The following is a 14,762-nucleotide window of genomic DNA, read 5'->3' on the forward strand; positions in this document are numbered from 1 at the left end:
TCCATTGTACAAGCGGCTGCCATGAGTCAGAATCAGCTCAACGGCCACTAACCACAACAACAATACCGAAGAATACCCAAGAAACCAGGACTTACATTCGAGGGCTTCTGAAAAGAGAAATAATATGGGGAAAACCTGTGGGGCAGTTCTCCTCTGTCCTATAGGGTTGCTACGCGTTAGAATCGACTTGGCAGCACACAACAACAATATGGGGGAAACCAGTTGCTGTCAAGTGGACTCCTACGAGGAGAACTGGGCTCCGTAGGGTTTTCAGTGGCTGATTTTTCAGAAGTAGATCATCAGGCCTTTCTTCCGAGGTGCCTCTGGGTGGACTCAAACCTCCAACCCTGGGTAGTGCAAAAGATTATTAACACGCTAGGCTACTAAGTGAAAGCTTGGCAGTTCAAGTCCACCTAGAGATGCCTCAGAAGAAAGTCCTGCCAATCTGTTTCCAAAAATTCAGCCCTGAAAGCCCCATGGTGCACAGCTCCACTCTGACACACATGGGGTCACCATCAGCCAGAGTCGATTCAACGGCTACTGGTTTAATATGGGAGAGAATGAGCAGCTCTCCAGGGCCTGAGGAGACATGGGTAGCAGAAAGACGGCTGGGGGACAGGGCAGGTAGGAGCTGCAAGAAACCCTTCCCAAGGAGCTGGACTTTCCAGCACATCCTCTAGCTTAGCCCTTGTAACAAGTACCTGTCATTCCTCAGACCTGCACCCACTGACCCCACGTCATCACTACCAGGAGATACCACCTGCCCTGTTCTAGTGCAGGGCTCTGAGCTGGGCTTTCCTGCCACCATGGGGAGGGTAGTGGTCCATCCTGCCCTGCAGTGAAGGGCGGCTGGCCTCGCCAGGCCTGTGGGAGCAACGGGAGGAGGCAGATCTGGGCTGGAATCCCGCTTCCATCACACAAGTCCTCGGTCTCAGATTCCTCCTCTGCAAAAACAAGGCTGACCCAGGGTTTCCTTCTGGGGTGATGAAAACGGAGCTACATGGTGGCTGCACAACACTGCCAATATACTAAATGCCACTGATGTGTTCCCTTTAAACTGGCTGATTTTATGTCATATGGGTTTTGCCTCAATTTAAAAATGACAAAAAAATAAAAATACAAGGTTGGAATTCCATGCTGTAGGGTGGCTGAGGGTTAAATGGAATGGCATGAAAAGCACCCAAATGGCAAAATACCCCCAGGTAGAGTAACCCATCGCCATCGAGTCAATTCCAACTCATAGCGACCTTATAGGACAGAGCAGAACTGCCCCATAGGGTTTCCAAAGCTGTAATCTTTACAGAAGCAGGCCGCCATCTTTCATCCTCGGGGCAGCTGGTGAGTTCAAATCGCTGACCTTTTAGTTAGCAGCTGAGCACTTAACCACTGCACCACCAGCGCTCCTCAGAAAAGGAATAATGAGGGGTTATCTGGGACATCGCCCCAAACACCCCATAAGCCAGAAATTTCTTTGACGTTTTAGTTTTATCTTTAAAAGCCCATGTTAACATCGTATTCTACTTTAGAACATATGTGTTTGCTTTAATGTCAGCATTTAGAAAGTTAATAGGCTTTCCAGAACATGTGTCACACCTGTGGCTTAGCATCCCTGGGGACCCCAGCTCCTTTTCTAGCCCATGGAGGGGGCTCTACAAAGCAGAGAGAGAGGTAGGAGTCCCAGATGGGGGCTTAAAACTCATGAAGGCACTAATCACCGGGAGAGTCACACTGACCTTTGCTGGCCAGAGAAACCCCAGCCGGGGCCTCTCCCGATAGCTCAGTGGGAACCAACCTTGGAGCCCACATAGCCGAGGGCTCGGGGGACACCCAGCGCTCTTAGCGTAACGGTGCTGGAACTCACCCAAGGAAAATGCCTAAATTTAGTCCCGGGAACTTGGATGTTATGTCACTCCCTGAACTCACACTGCAGTAAACAAGTTCAAGGCAAGGTCAACAGCTGGTGGCTGATCCGCCTGCCCCAGCAGTCCAGGTGCATCCACCTGGGCAGGCTGTGTGGGTCTGTCCACAGTCTCTTCCCTCGAGGACTTGGGCAGCCTGGCAGAGGGGGTGGGCCTGTCCCACTGTGATGGCCCTGCCTGGGAAATGCCAGGTACCCACACAGGGTCTGGGGTGGTGGGAAGAAGCCCCTAGGGTGGCTCCCACCTGGACCTCAGGGTTGGGGGTGACAGTTAGCAAAGTGTGCCAGTTATGGCTGCATTCACCCCAAGCGTAATTCCTGCAGCTTAGCTTTTCCTGTCGCTTTAGGGCAAAGGAGACCCAGATCCCAAACATGGGAGAACGAGGTCATGGGCAGAATGCGATGAGGATGGACAGAAACGGGACGCGGCCTTGTAAGGCCTCTGCCATCCACACACGCGGGCCAAGCCCCTTTGGGGCCCCTTCCCACAAGCCAAGCTCTGCCGAGCCCCCTGCTTCATCTACCCCATGTGACAACCTGACAAAGGAAGCTGTTTGTGGATCCGTCACAGAGGAAACGGGGGCTCCAGGACGGCGAGGCTGCCTGCCCAGGAAGAAGGGGGTCAGGCTGGGTGTGAGGTCCTGCCTGTGTCCACAGCCCCTGCCCCACCTTCTCTGCTCCAGTGCCTTCCACCTGCAGAGCCTCCTCACCAGGAAGGAAGCTGGGAAGCCTGGTGGGTGGGCCATGGCTGTGGGCCACCGTGGGGTCACAGTGGGTGCTCACACCCTGTACGTGATGGAAAAGCTGTATCAAAGCTGCTAGGTCAGAGGTTCTCAACCAGGGGTGAATGTGCCCCCAGGGGACACACGGCAACGTCTGGAACCATATTTTGGTTGTCACAACTGGGTGCTACTGTCATCTAGTGGGTGGAGGCCAGGGGTGCTGCTCAACATCCTACACAGGGTGGCTCCATGACGGACGATGACCCAGCCCACGCCATCCCCCCTGCCAAGGCTGAGACACTGTGCGAGAGGAAGGTCACTCTGCCACAGCTTCCCTGGAGGGAAACCAAGGTAGCAGGAGCCACTGACATTGTCAAGGCATGCACCCTCTGCTTCCGGAAATTTATCCCAGGTCCACCCACAACTACGCAAAGACACAGAGATGTGTGTGCAAGGATCGTAGGCATAAAATAAAAAAGACCGGAAATAACCCCAAGCCCATCAGCAGGAAGACAGAGCCTGGCCCGGGGCGGGAGGCAGCGAAGTGTGTAGGGAGAACCGGACGGAGGCAGACAGACCCTGTGGTGTGGGACAGCCTTTCTCCCACAGCACTCGGACCCCCGACTGGGGCCAGCTGCCTCCTCCTGCAGGGCAGGCAACGCACCAACAAGCCAAACCTACATCCCCAGCCTGGGCCTTCATCCTGCCCCTCCAACTCCAGACTCTACATTCAGCTGAGCCTGGGACAGCTGCACCCGGAGCCTGAAATCACTCGGACGTTTGTCACGGGCCCACACAGACCCTCCTTCCGCTGTCTCTTCCAGGTGCTCAAAGCCACCCTTGATCCCCCATGGACAATCCATCCATACACACTCTCACCTCTACCTGCAAAATAGGCCTGGATACCAGACAATCGAAATTATCGTTCATTTTCTTAGGTGTGCTGCTGGTATTTACGGTCGTGTAAGAGAATGCCCTTATTTTTAAAAGATGCAGAATGACACATCACACCATCTACAACTTACTTTTCAAATGGTTCTAGAAAAAAATAGAGACAAAGCAAAAAATACACATATTAACAATTGCTCAATCTGGTTTATGGGCATATGGAAGAGTATTATTATACCATTTTTTAGATTTTCTACATATTTGAAATTTTTCATTTAAAGAGTCTCTCCAACCCACTACCATTGGGTTGATTCCAACTCACAGTTCACCCACAGGGTTTCCAAGACAGTAAATCTCTGCGGAAGCAGACTGCCACATCTTTCTCCCGTGGAGCTGCTGGTGGTTTCAAACTGCCTACCTTTTGGTTAGCAGCCAATCACTTTACCACTGCACCACCATGGCTTCTCAAAAAGAGTCTAGAGACCTCAAAATAAATACCACATACATCCTCCACAGTCTGACCACTTCTTACTGTCTCCTTGCTCCCATCTTGATTCAAGCTGTCATCCTCTCTCCCCTAGGCAATTCTAGCAGCCTCCACTGGTCTCCCTGCTTCTGCCATGGCCCCCCCATTTTCTGTTCTCAACCAAAGCAACCAGATTTGATCCCTCAGATGTCACTCCAATCTCCGGTGGCATCCACTTCAGTGTAAAAGCTCAAGTCCTTCCCGTGGCCTTATGAGCTCCCCGACTCCAGGCCTTGTCTCCTCTCTGACCTCATCTTACTCTTTAAGCCCTTCTCTCACCTTTCTTCAACCGCACCGAGCACACTCTTGTCTCAGGGCCTTTGCACTGCCTATCCTCTCTGGGTACAATGCTCTTCTCCCAGATCTCCACATGCTTCCTCACCTAACTTGAGCCTTGTTTATTCCAATGTCACCATCCCTGACCACCCTACTTAAAACTACAATCAACCAAGTAAACCAGCAAGACTTCCCATCCCCTTTCCCTATTTTGTAACTCTCCATATCAATCATTTTCCAGATACTAGATTACAGGAATCTTAATGGCCACCACGAGAACATGAGCTCCAAGGGTTATCTTTCTTCTACTGTCATCTTCCTGGGGCCGTAACAGGGCTGGACCTCCATTAGCACCGGTACAGCGGCTGGTTGAAGCGACTGGCAAAGGCTTAGGGTGGAGGGAGCCCCTTTGAGCCTAACCCGGAAGGGCATGTACCTTCAGCCCCGAGGTGCTCCTTCCCATCAGCCTGGGTCTCATCCACCTTGGCTTCTGCACCATCACCGGGCACGGCCGAGTTGGGCTCTGGAGCAGGGCTGGAGTTGCTGCTGTTCTCCTGTTTGATGGGGGAGGCATCTGCTATGGAGCTCTGGTTGCTGTTGTCATCTGCGTGGGGGGAACAGAACCAAAAGTGAAATCCTACGATATGCTTCAGGAACATGGGTGGGGTGCTCAGCTTCCCTGCACCTCAGCGGCTAGAGCCCCACAGGAGGTTCTCCTTGGAGAGGTCTGGACAATTCCTCCACTTGAGACTTCTAAGCTGACCACACCCAGGGCCTTATACACCCCACAAGACTGAGGGTTCTGGCATCTGGACCTGACCTCTCCCATGTGGCTCATGAGAAGAACTCAGTGCAGCCACCCAAGAGGGTCCTGTGTTTGGAGGCAGCTGGGACGGTGGCCTCTTGGGCCCAGAATCTTTTGAGGGTACTTGAGGCATATTCTGAGTAAGGAAACTAGACACCATGTATATCTGGCTGTGAAGAAACAGGAAGGACTTAGTAGTGCCAAAACATTTCACCTGAACCTAGTCAAGCCTCCAGACAGACTTTCACATTACAAGAAATAAAAGGGAGAGAGGAACAAGTTAACCACAGAAGGTAGACCATTCCATAGGCCAACCAGCCCAGTATCTTCAACAAATCAATGTCACCAAAAAAAAAAAAAGGGCGGGGGGAGGGAAGACTACTGTAAATTAACAGAAACGTAAGATATCTAACAACTAAATACGATGCGCAGACTTTGTTTAGATCATTTTGAATACACCAGCTGCAAGAAACATTTTGAGACAATTGGGGAATTTGAACATGGTCTGGATCTTAAAAGGAGCTAGGTAGTACCAATGGTTAATCGTGTGGCTACTAACCAAAAGGCTGGTAGTTCGAACCCACTGAGAGGGACCTGGGAAGACGAGCCTGGCGATCGGCTTCCAAAAGGTCACAGCCTTGAAAACTGTATGGAGCACAGTTCTGCTCTGAAGTGCATGATGTTGTCATGAGTTAGAGTCAACTTGACGGCACCCGACAACAACAGTCAGATTACAGGAACAGAACTTCATACTCAAGAGCAGGGCATGTTCTTATACGTATTCTTCAATTAAAAAGCTTCACACACTTAGAAAGCAGATGAAGCAATATAGCATCACGTTAATTAAAACCTAGGAGGCCTGGTGGCACAGTGGTTCAGAGCTCAGCTGCTAACCAAAAGGGTAGTGCGAATCCACCAGCTGCTTCTTGGAAACACTATGGGGCAGTTCTACTCTGTCCTAAAGGGTCACTGTGAGTTGGAATCGACTTGATGGCGATGGGTTTTTTTTTTTTTTTTCATTTGAGTGGGCATATGGGGGGGTCATTATACTATTCTCTCTGCTGTTCTGCCTGGCTGGAATTTTTCATAATAAAAAGAAGAAAAGGAAGGACATTAATTGGACAATGGCATTAGTGGTCAAGCTCATCTAAAAGAACTAGTCAGACAGGGGCACGTATCCCCTCACCTAGGGTCTTCTTTCTTAGATGCAAAGACCCATTTTTAATGGCAGATGCCCAAGCAACAAGTTCAAAATCACAGTCTCTGGCTGCCTTTCTGGGTCACGCTGCGCCTGGGACCAAGGTCATTTTGATAAAAATGGGTGAGAGAAAGACACTAACCAGCATGTTCCTGAGTACCTACTATGCGCCAGGCTGCCAGCTTACCAGGCTAGGCTGAGGCAGTTAACTTAGTAAACATTAGTGCTGTCAGTCATTCATTAACATCACTTCATTTGTTGTTGGCAGCTGCCATTGCGTCTGCCCCCGATGCCTGATGACCCCACGCACAACACAAGACTCCTGCCCAGGCCTGTGCCTCCCCCAGGATCAGATGTGGTTCTGTTATGCTCACAGGATTTTCACTGGCTGATTTTCAAAAGTAGATCACCAGGCCTTTCTTCTCAATCTTAGTCTGGAAGCTCTGCTGAAACATGTTCGGCATCCTAGCAACACTCAAGGCTCTACTGACAAATGGGTGATGGCTGCCTATGAGGTGCCCTGGCTGGGAATCGAAGCTGGGTCTCTCATAACGGGCCCCACGTTAGTGTCCCAGGGCTGCCAGGACAAGATATCATAAGCTGGGTCGCTTATAAGAACGTATGTTCATGGTCTCACAGTTCTGGAGGCCAGAAGTCCGAGGGTCAGGTACTGAGCAAGAACATTTGCAGAGGCCTCTGTTAATCCTCCCAAGAACCGACTGGATAGGTGCTGTTACCACCCTCACTTTACGGGGTTGGGGGCAGGGGGACTAAGGCCCAGAGCCCTAGAGCCCCTTGCTCAGGCTGGTCTGCCCCACTCTGAACACGAGTTTTTCCTCTATCTCAGCCTGTCAAGGGAGCGTCACGCAGCCAGAATCGGGTAAATTGGATCTTATTTTAAGTATACTCTGGGCACTCATTACACAGAAGCATTCTCTTGTGAATTCTGGAACTCAAAAAGAAAAAAAAAAAGATGTGTGTGCTCTTGATCTACCTTTCAAGAAAGTCTAAACTCTTCTATGTCAAGGTGTGTGTGCGTGTGTGCCCACACTTGTGCACGCGCACGTGTGCGTAAGGATGTCCGGCAGGCGGTAGAAGGCTCAGCCCTGTGGATCCTGTTATAGATTGAACAGCGTCCCCCCAAAATGATGCCGAAATCCTAACCCCTGTGCCTGTGAACATGACCCTGCATGGAAAGAGGGTCTTTAAAGATGCTATCGGTTCGGTGAAATTAGGTCATACTGGACTAGGTTGGGCCCTAATTCTCTATAACTGGTGTCCTTATAGAAGAGAAGAAGAGACAGACAGACAGACTGAGAAAGGACGCCATGTGAAGAAGCATCTACATACCAAGCACACCTGGGTTGACCACAAGCTAGGAGAGAGGCATGGAACAGATCCACCCTCAGAAGGAATCGACACAGCTGACACCCTGACTCAGACTTCCATCCTTCAGATCTGTGAGACCATAAATATGCTGTTTGAAGCCACCTACTTAGTGGTACTTTGCTGTGGCAGCCCTGGGAGACTAAGGTTATGTTAATGAATGATAGGAAGTGCTAATGTTTACCAAGTTAACTGCCCCAGCCTAGACTGGTAAGCTGTAACAGTATGACCCCAATACTTGGGCTAACCCCTGCTGCATCCTGTAGACTGACGAGCCGACGCAGAGGCCCCTTCCTTCACCTCCACTGTGCCCATCCTCCTACCTGCAGCCTTTCCAGATACCTCTAGTCAGGTAAACCTCTTTCCCGGCACTTCCTCACTTACACACCCTGTGGTCTGACTTGGTCTTGGCTGCACATATTCCAAAACGGAACTGATAAGGAGATTGAGATCAGCACGGCTCCTGTGTGAGGGACCTGGTTGGCTCCGTGTTCTCTATTTTTCTGGAGGGTTCCTCTGGGTTCCCGGCCACAAACCTGAGTTCTGCCTCCAAAGGCGCTCCAGGGCCAGAGCTGCCATTTAGTAACTTCCTAACCCTAAGCAGGTTACATTACCTTTTGCCTCAGCGTCCACATCTGTACAGTGGGGCTTGTTATTAGGATTAAATACAGTAAGGCATGATACGTACTTAGCACGACGCTTAGCACTCTGTCATGGCTTAGTAAACTCTCCCTACTAATATTACCAAGCCTTTCCAGGCAGTATCTTATTTAACACTCACAAGGATCTTATGAAGTAGACACTACCAACCCCATTCTATAGATTAAAAAATAATAAGTAAAACGAGGCTGCTGTTGTTGTTGGATGCTGTCAAGTTGGTTCCGACCAACTGTCAGAGCAGAACTGCCCCATAGAGTTTTCTAGACTGTAATCTTTATGGGAGCAGATCACCAGGCCTTTCTTCCAAGGAGCAAATGGGTGGGTTTGAACTGCCAACCTTTTGGTTAGTAGTTATGTGCTTAACCATTATACCACCAGAGCTCCTTAAAGCAAGGTCAGAAGCTAAACAATTAACCCTAGGTAGGAAGAGATCCTGAGAGAGTCAGGATTTGAACTCTGGGGAGTCTGACGCAAGAAGCCCTGTTGGTACAGTGGTTAGGGTGCTCGGCTGCCGACCTGGGGGTCAGCAGTTTTAGCCCACCAGCTATTCTGCAGGAGAAAGATGTGGCAATACATTTCTGTAAAGATTTATAGCCTTGGAAACCCTACAGGGCAGTTCTACGCTGTCCTACAAGGTTGCTAAGAGTCAGAATCAACTCAACGGCAATGGGTTTGGTTTTGGGTTTTGGGTGTGATGCCACGCCTGTGATCCTGACCTCTGCCCTAAGCCCTCAGATGCAGCTCTATGATCCAGTCAGGACTGGGGTCACCTCATCCCCCAGAGAGAAGTCATGAGACGTTCATGTCCCACCCACATATCTATTTCTGGAGATAAATGAATCCCAACTATGCTTCCCAGACCAGTGGGGGCTTTCCTGGCATGATCAACCACCAGCAAAACCCCAGTGTGGTATTCTGAGGCCAGTTCAGCACCAAGGGACACTCCCTGACCTTGAAGTGGTGACTTGTTTAGACAAGTTCATTTGAACCGATGGGGACATCTGCTGGCCTCCCTTCCTCAGAACAAGACAGCCCAAGGTCTGGAGACATCTGAAACTCAAGCAAAGCAACAGTCCTTTTTTATTTACTTATTTATCTGATATCAGCTTGCTATACGAAAGGTTTGGGGTGGTTAAAAAGACAAAGACACTAAGGTCCCTGGGTGGCGCAAACAGTCTGCACTTGGCTGGTAACCAAAAGGTTGGTGGTTTGAACCCACCCAGAAGCACCATGGAAGAAAAGGCCTGGCGATTTGCTTCTGTAAGGATTACAGCCAAGAAAACCCTATGGAGCAGTTCTATTCTGTAACACACAGGGCCTCCATAAGTTGTAAAAACAACAACTGCAAAAGGACAAAGACATTAAGATTGGGATCAAGAGCTGGAAAAAGACAGGGGTGCGAACTCTTATACCAGCCAACCAGGCAGATGACAGAAATGGGGATACTGAGCCGGGGGGAGAGGGAGGTCAGAGAGCACATCCCCACCCCCAGTGAACAACTGCTTCTACCTCTGTCGGCAGTTGCCTCGAGAGTGTGCACACCTAGCACTGCCAGACCTGATTTCTCGAAGGACACAGAAATGTTGAGTTTCTCATTTACAAATACTGGAAAGTAAATCAATTTTTAACAAACTTCAAGTTTGAATCTAGGAGGTTAGAAGTGGTGGTTTTCCTTGGAGGGTTGGGGACAACAAGAAAGGGACCTGAGGGGCCCACTGGGGGCTGGGAACATTCTGTGACTTGATCTGGGTGCTGGTTACCTGGATGTGTTCGGTTGGTAACCGTTACACCAAGTTGCACATTTATGATCTGCGCCTTTCCTCTCCAAGAAAAGTAAACACCTACAACGTCAAAACAACTGGGGACTGGCTAGAGCACGTCTCTACCCGGATTCCATCTGTAGGTCACTGGTTACAACTTTTGAAATAAGAGAGCAAAAGAAGTTCAGCTGTCAACATGGACAGGCAGATACCAGGAACTGAGAGCAATTAAGGCAGCGTCAGAAATCCAGTTTGGAGCTTCCCAGCAGCCAAAGCAAAATGGGCAACAGAAAATACAATCACATATATACTATGCGGAAGTTCCTGGATGGTGCAAATAGATATTGTACTCAGCTGCTAACCAAAAGGTTAGAGGTTAAAGTTCACTCAGAGGCACCTTGGAAGAAAGGCCTGGTGGTCTAGTTCCCAAAAAATCAGCCATCAAAAACCCTATGGATTAAAAAGTCATCTATACGAAGGCCAAATGGTCAGTAATTCTCTAGAGCAAAGATGACAGGGAAACCAGAGTATTGGAAACGAAACATCCAGAGGGAATTAATGAGGAAGTCAAAATATTTCGAAAAATGTAACCAATGTCTCTGAACAACTTGTGCAGTAATTATTAAATGGAAACCTAATTTGCAGTGTAAACCTTCACTGAAAAACACAATACTATTAAAACAAAACATAAAAAAACAAACCCTATGGAGCACAGTTCTACTCTGACAGAAATGAGGTGCCATGAGTTGGAGTTGGCTCCATGGTAGCTAGTTTATATGCTACGTGAGGCCTATATGAGAGAAACAGAAACATATACCAAACAAAATGTCCTGAGTTCTCAGAAAGCTCTCCAAAAGGCTTCTGCCTGCGGGTGGCAGAGGGTCTTATTGTCTGTCTCGGGCTGGGCACAGGCTGCTCTCTCGGCTCACTGAGCTGAGAAAAGAAATGTCCTCTCTCCCCAGCTGAGCCTTCTCCTTGGCACCAAGGCCTCCTGGTCCTGCCCGGCCCTCCTACCCTTCGCCTGGAATGTGAACCAACCTGCTAATGAAACAAAGCCACAGCTGCGAGCGCCAGGCCGGCCAGCGTCCGTGCGGAGGCCACCTAGCGTCCGCGGGGAGCTCACCGTGCATGTCCATCATCCCTGGGGAGGAGCTGTTCTCTGGAGTGGTCACCTCTGAGCCACACTTCTCGTCCTTGCCCTTCTTCTTGTTTTTGTTTTTCTGGAGGAGAAAATGGAACAGAAACTGAGTCACCCAATCACATGTGCGTGAGACCAGGGAGCGGTGTTTTATTCTACTGATTCATCCTGGACCCCCAAGTCTCTGGCAGGTTCCTTGGCCTGTGTGTGCCCATGTCCCATTAGGGCCGTGCTCTAAGCCTCACCCACTTTGGGGTCAAAGGGCCCACGGAGGGGAGGATCACAGGGCTGTGCTGGGCAACTGGGCAGCTCTGCGCCCTGGGAAGGATCCTGACTTGATTTGGGGTGCCGCCCTAGCAGGTGTGCAAAACCACTGGCTAGGGGAATTTCCTCATCCTCAAAGGAGAGCATCGGGGAAAAAGGCCACTTGGTCCCCTGGAGCAGGTACAAACCAAGGCCAGGTGAGTGGATTGGAGCAGAGGTCACAGCTCACCATCTCTAGGCTCCTGGGCTGTGTTTCTCTAAGTGTGGACAGCGGACTTGCAGCTTCATGCTGGAAGGCTAGATGGAGGGAAACTCCAGGGAACAGGGAGGGGCCCTTGATTTTTGTGGACGGTTCTAGTTTTTACAGTAAGAACAGAGTCAAGTTGGAAATAACCTAACTTGCCCATCGGTAAAAAGGCACAATAAATAAATTATGTAGTACAATGCAACGGTGACAAAGAATGAGGCAATGGTTCATGTGCTCACATGGGATGGTCTGCCAAAACATGAAAGTATTTCCGTATCTCCAGATGCATACAAGAAAGGTACAGAACATGTGAACAGAATACCAGGAGTAGTAAAGAAAAAGATATGCATGTATGTATTCATATGTGTATATATGTATCTGTGCCCGTGTATCTGTCTGGGTCTGTGTGTCTATCAGTGTCTGCCTATGCCTGTCTGTCTGTGTCTGCCTGTGCACTCACACTATCCGGAATGATAAATAGAAACTAACACTGGTTACCTCTAGGAAAGAGAAGAGGGTGGCAGTGGGTGAGAGCAGAGGTACAGTGAGGGGGGCCACAGGTGGGCACCTGCCCCTGGCACAAGTCAAAGCAGGTGCCAGACAAGGCCTCAGTGGCGTCACTCGAGGGGTGAGGGGGTGCAGACCACACCGAGTGACAATGTCATAGGAGGTGATGCCACACGGTCCAGAGATACGTCCAAGACCAAACTATGTGGGACTTGAGCTGCTCCAAAAAGCCCACTGCCCACTTCAGCCATGTTTCGGCACTGCTGTCTGCTGCCTGGCTCTTGGTGTCTGCCGGAATATTCCCGGGCATGGTTCGTTGGCCTAAAGGCGCTGCCACTGCCAAGGCCCGGGGCCCCAGGAGCTGCCTGTCAGCCTGACAGCCCCCCGGGACGCGGGTGCCTACCACGCAGGCCATGAGCCTCGGGCATGACTGCCTTCTTTTCGTCACTGCTATCAATGTCTATTCATCTTGAAATTTTGGGGGGGGGGGCATGACTTAGAGACTGCCCCTGGGCACTCGTTACCCTCGCTACACCCCTGGGTGGGTGGCGGGGGAGGCAGACTTACACAAAGATTTACAGTAAAAAAAATGTTTGAAGAATAGGCAAATCCATGGTGACGGAAAGTAGATACGTGGTTGCTAGGGATGGGGACGGAGAGAGGATGAGAGCTGCTAATGGGGATGGGGTTTATTTTGGGGTGATGAAATAATTCTAAATGAATAGCAGTGAGGAGTCGTACAGCCGAAAATACTAAAAACCCCTGGACTGTACACTCACAAAAAGGTGAATTTTCTGGTACGTGAATTACATGTTAATTAAAAAAAAAATTTTTTTTTAGGTAGCATTTGAATTTTATAAGCTGTTTTACCCGTTTAAATGAATAAAACCTTCAAAAGATTTCTGAAAAAAGAAAGTGTAACCGCTTATTAATCGAGTGCTTAAAAACACAAAAAGCTGTCCACCTGCAACACAGGTTCCTGGCCGCAAGGACCAGACATTCGCAATCAGTGGTCTGGGGCTGGCCTGGAAATCTGCATTTTATCAGGATTTTCAGGGGGGGCCTAGCTTCTGACAGTGGGTTATCTAATATAATAAGAAGAGCACAAACAGCAAAAGACAGAGTAAATAAATGGGACCTCATAAAAATTAAAAACTTCTGTTCATCAAATGACTTTACCAAAAAAGTGAAAAGACAACCCCTCCCTCTCCCAGAATATCTTCAGAAACTATATGTGTCTGGTAAGAATCTAATAACAAAAACATATATAAAATTTCAACAACTTAACAACAAAAAGACAACCCAATCATAAAATGGGCAAAGGACATAAATAAACATTTCACCAAAGAGGACATTCAAATGGCCACCAAACACATGAAAAGACGCTCAGCCTCATTAGCTATCAAAGAGATGCAAATCAAAACCACAATGAGATACCATTTCACTCCCACTAGGAGGGTATAGCGGTTAAGTGGTACAGCTGCTAACCAAAAGGTCGGTGGTTCGAATCCACCAGGAGTTCCTTGGAAACTCTATGGAGCAGTTCTGCTGTGTCCTATACAGTCGGTATGAGTTGAAATCGACTCGGCAGCAATGGGTCGGTTTTTTTTTTGTTCAGGATGGCCAAGATAAAAAACACAACACAAAATAACAAATGCTGGTGAGGATATGGGGAAAACGGAACCCTTATCCATTGCTCACAGCAATGCAAAATGGCATAACCGTTGTGGAAAACTGTGATAGTTCCTCAAAAAACTAAAATTAGAAATACCACATGACCCAACAATTCCACTCCTTGGTATACACCCAGAACACTTGAAAGAAGAGACTCAGAAAGAGATGTGTACATCAGTATTCATTGTGGCACTAGTCACAACAACCAAAAGGTAGAAACAACCTAACTCAACTGCCCGGCAACAACAAAATAAAGTTTAAAAAATAAAAAAAGATTCTCAGGGGATGGGATGCTGAACCAGGCATGGAACTATCACCTTTTTAAATTTTATTTATTTTGTTGTTGTTGAGAGCATACACGGCAAAACCTACACCAATTGCACAGTTTCTACACGTACAATTTACTACACTGGTTACATTCCTCGAGTCGTGCGGCCATCCTCACCCTCCTTTTCTGCACTGTCCCGCCTCCGTTAACGTGAACTCACTGCCCCCGGAGGTTCCCATCTAGCCTTTTCAGTTGCTATAGTGTGAGTTTGAGCCCACAGAGGCAGATCTTAAAAGAGCATAATACTCAAGGCAGACCTAGTTTAGCTAAATTATTTTTCTGTTTTAAGGCTTCGGGGGATATTTTTGGTTTAAGGTTTAAAGATTATCTCAGGGCAATAGCTTCAGGGGTTCATCCAGCCTCCATGGCTGCAGACGGGAACTATCACCCTCAAGGGAGAGAGGGTAGTGAACGGCATGGGGGTCAGAGCCAGGGAGAGAATGAGCATCCCTCGAGCACTAAGTA

At 48.9% G+C, this 14,762-nt stretch overlaps 1 protein-coding gene across 2 annotated transcripts in view; it reads right to left on the reverse strand.

Moving 5' to 3' along the window:
* Nucleotides 1-14,762, reverse strand: part of BCL7A (BAF chromatin remodeling complex subunit BCL7A) — a 34,738-nt gene that overhangs the window by 10,324 nt on the left and 9,652 nt on the right. For both annotated transcript variants that reach the window (XM_049865905.1, XM_049865906.1), the window contains exons 3-4: nucleotides 11,263-11,359; nucleotides 4,767-4,934 (exon numbers count right to left, since the gene is read on the reverse strand). In XM_049865905.1, the coding sequence (XP_049721862.1) occupies nucleotides 4,767-4,934; nucleotides 11,263-11,359 (265 nt within the window). The remainder of the gene's footprint in view (nucleotides 1-4,766; nucleotides 4,935-11,262; nucleotides 11,360-14,762) is intronic.

Source organism: Elephas maximus, chromosome 22 (genome assembly GCF_024166365.1).
Source record: "Elephas maximus indicus isolate mEleMax1 chromosome 22, mEleMax1 primary haplotype, whole genome shotgun sequence".
NCBI lineage: Eukaryota > Metazoa > Chordata > Mammalia > Proboscidea > Elephantidae > Elephas > Elephas maximus.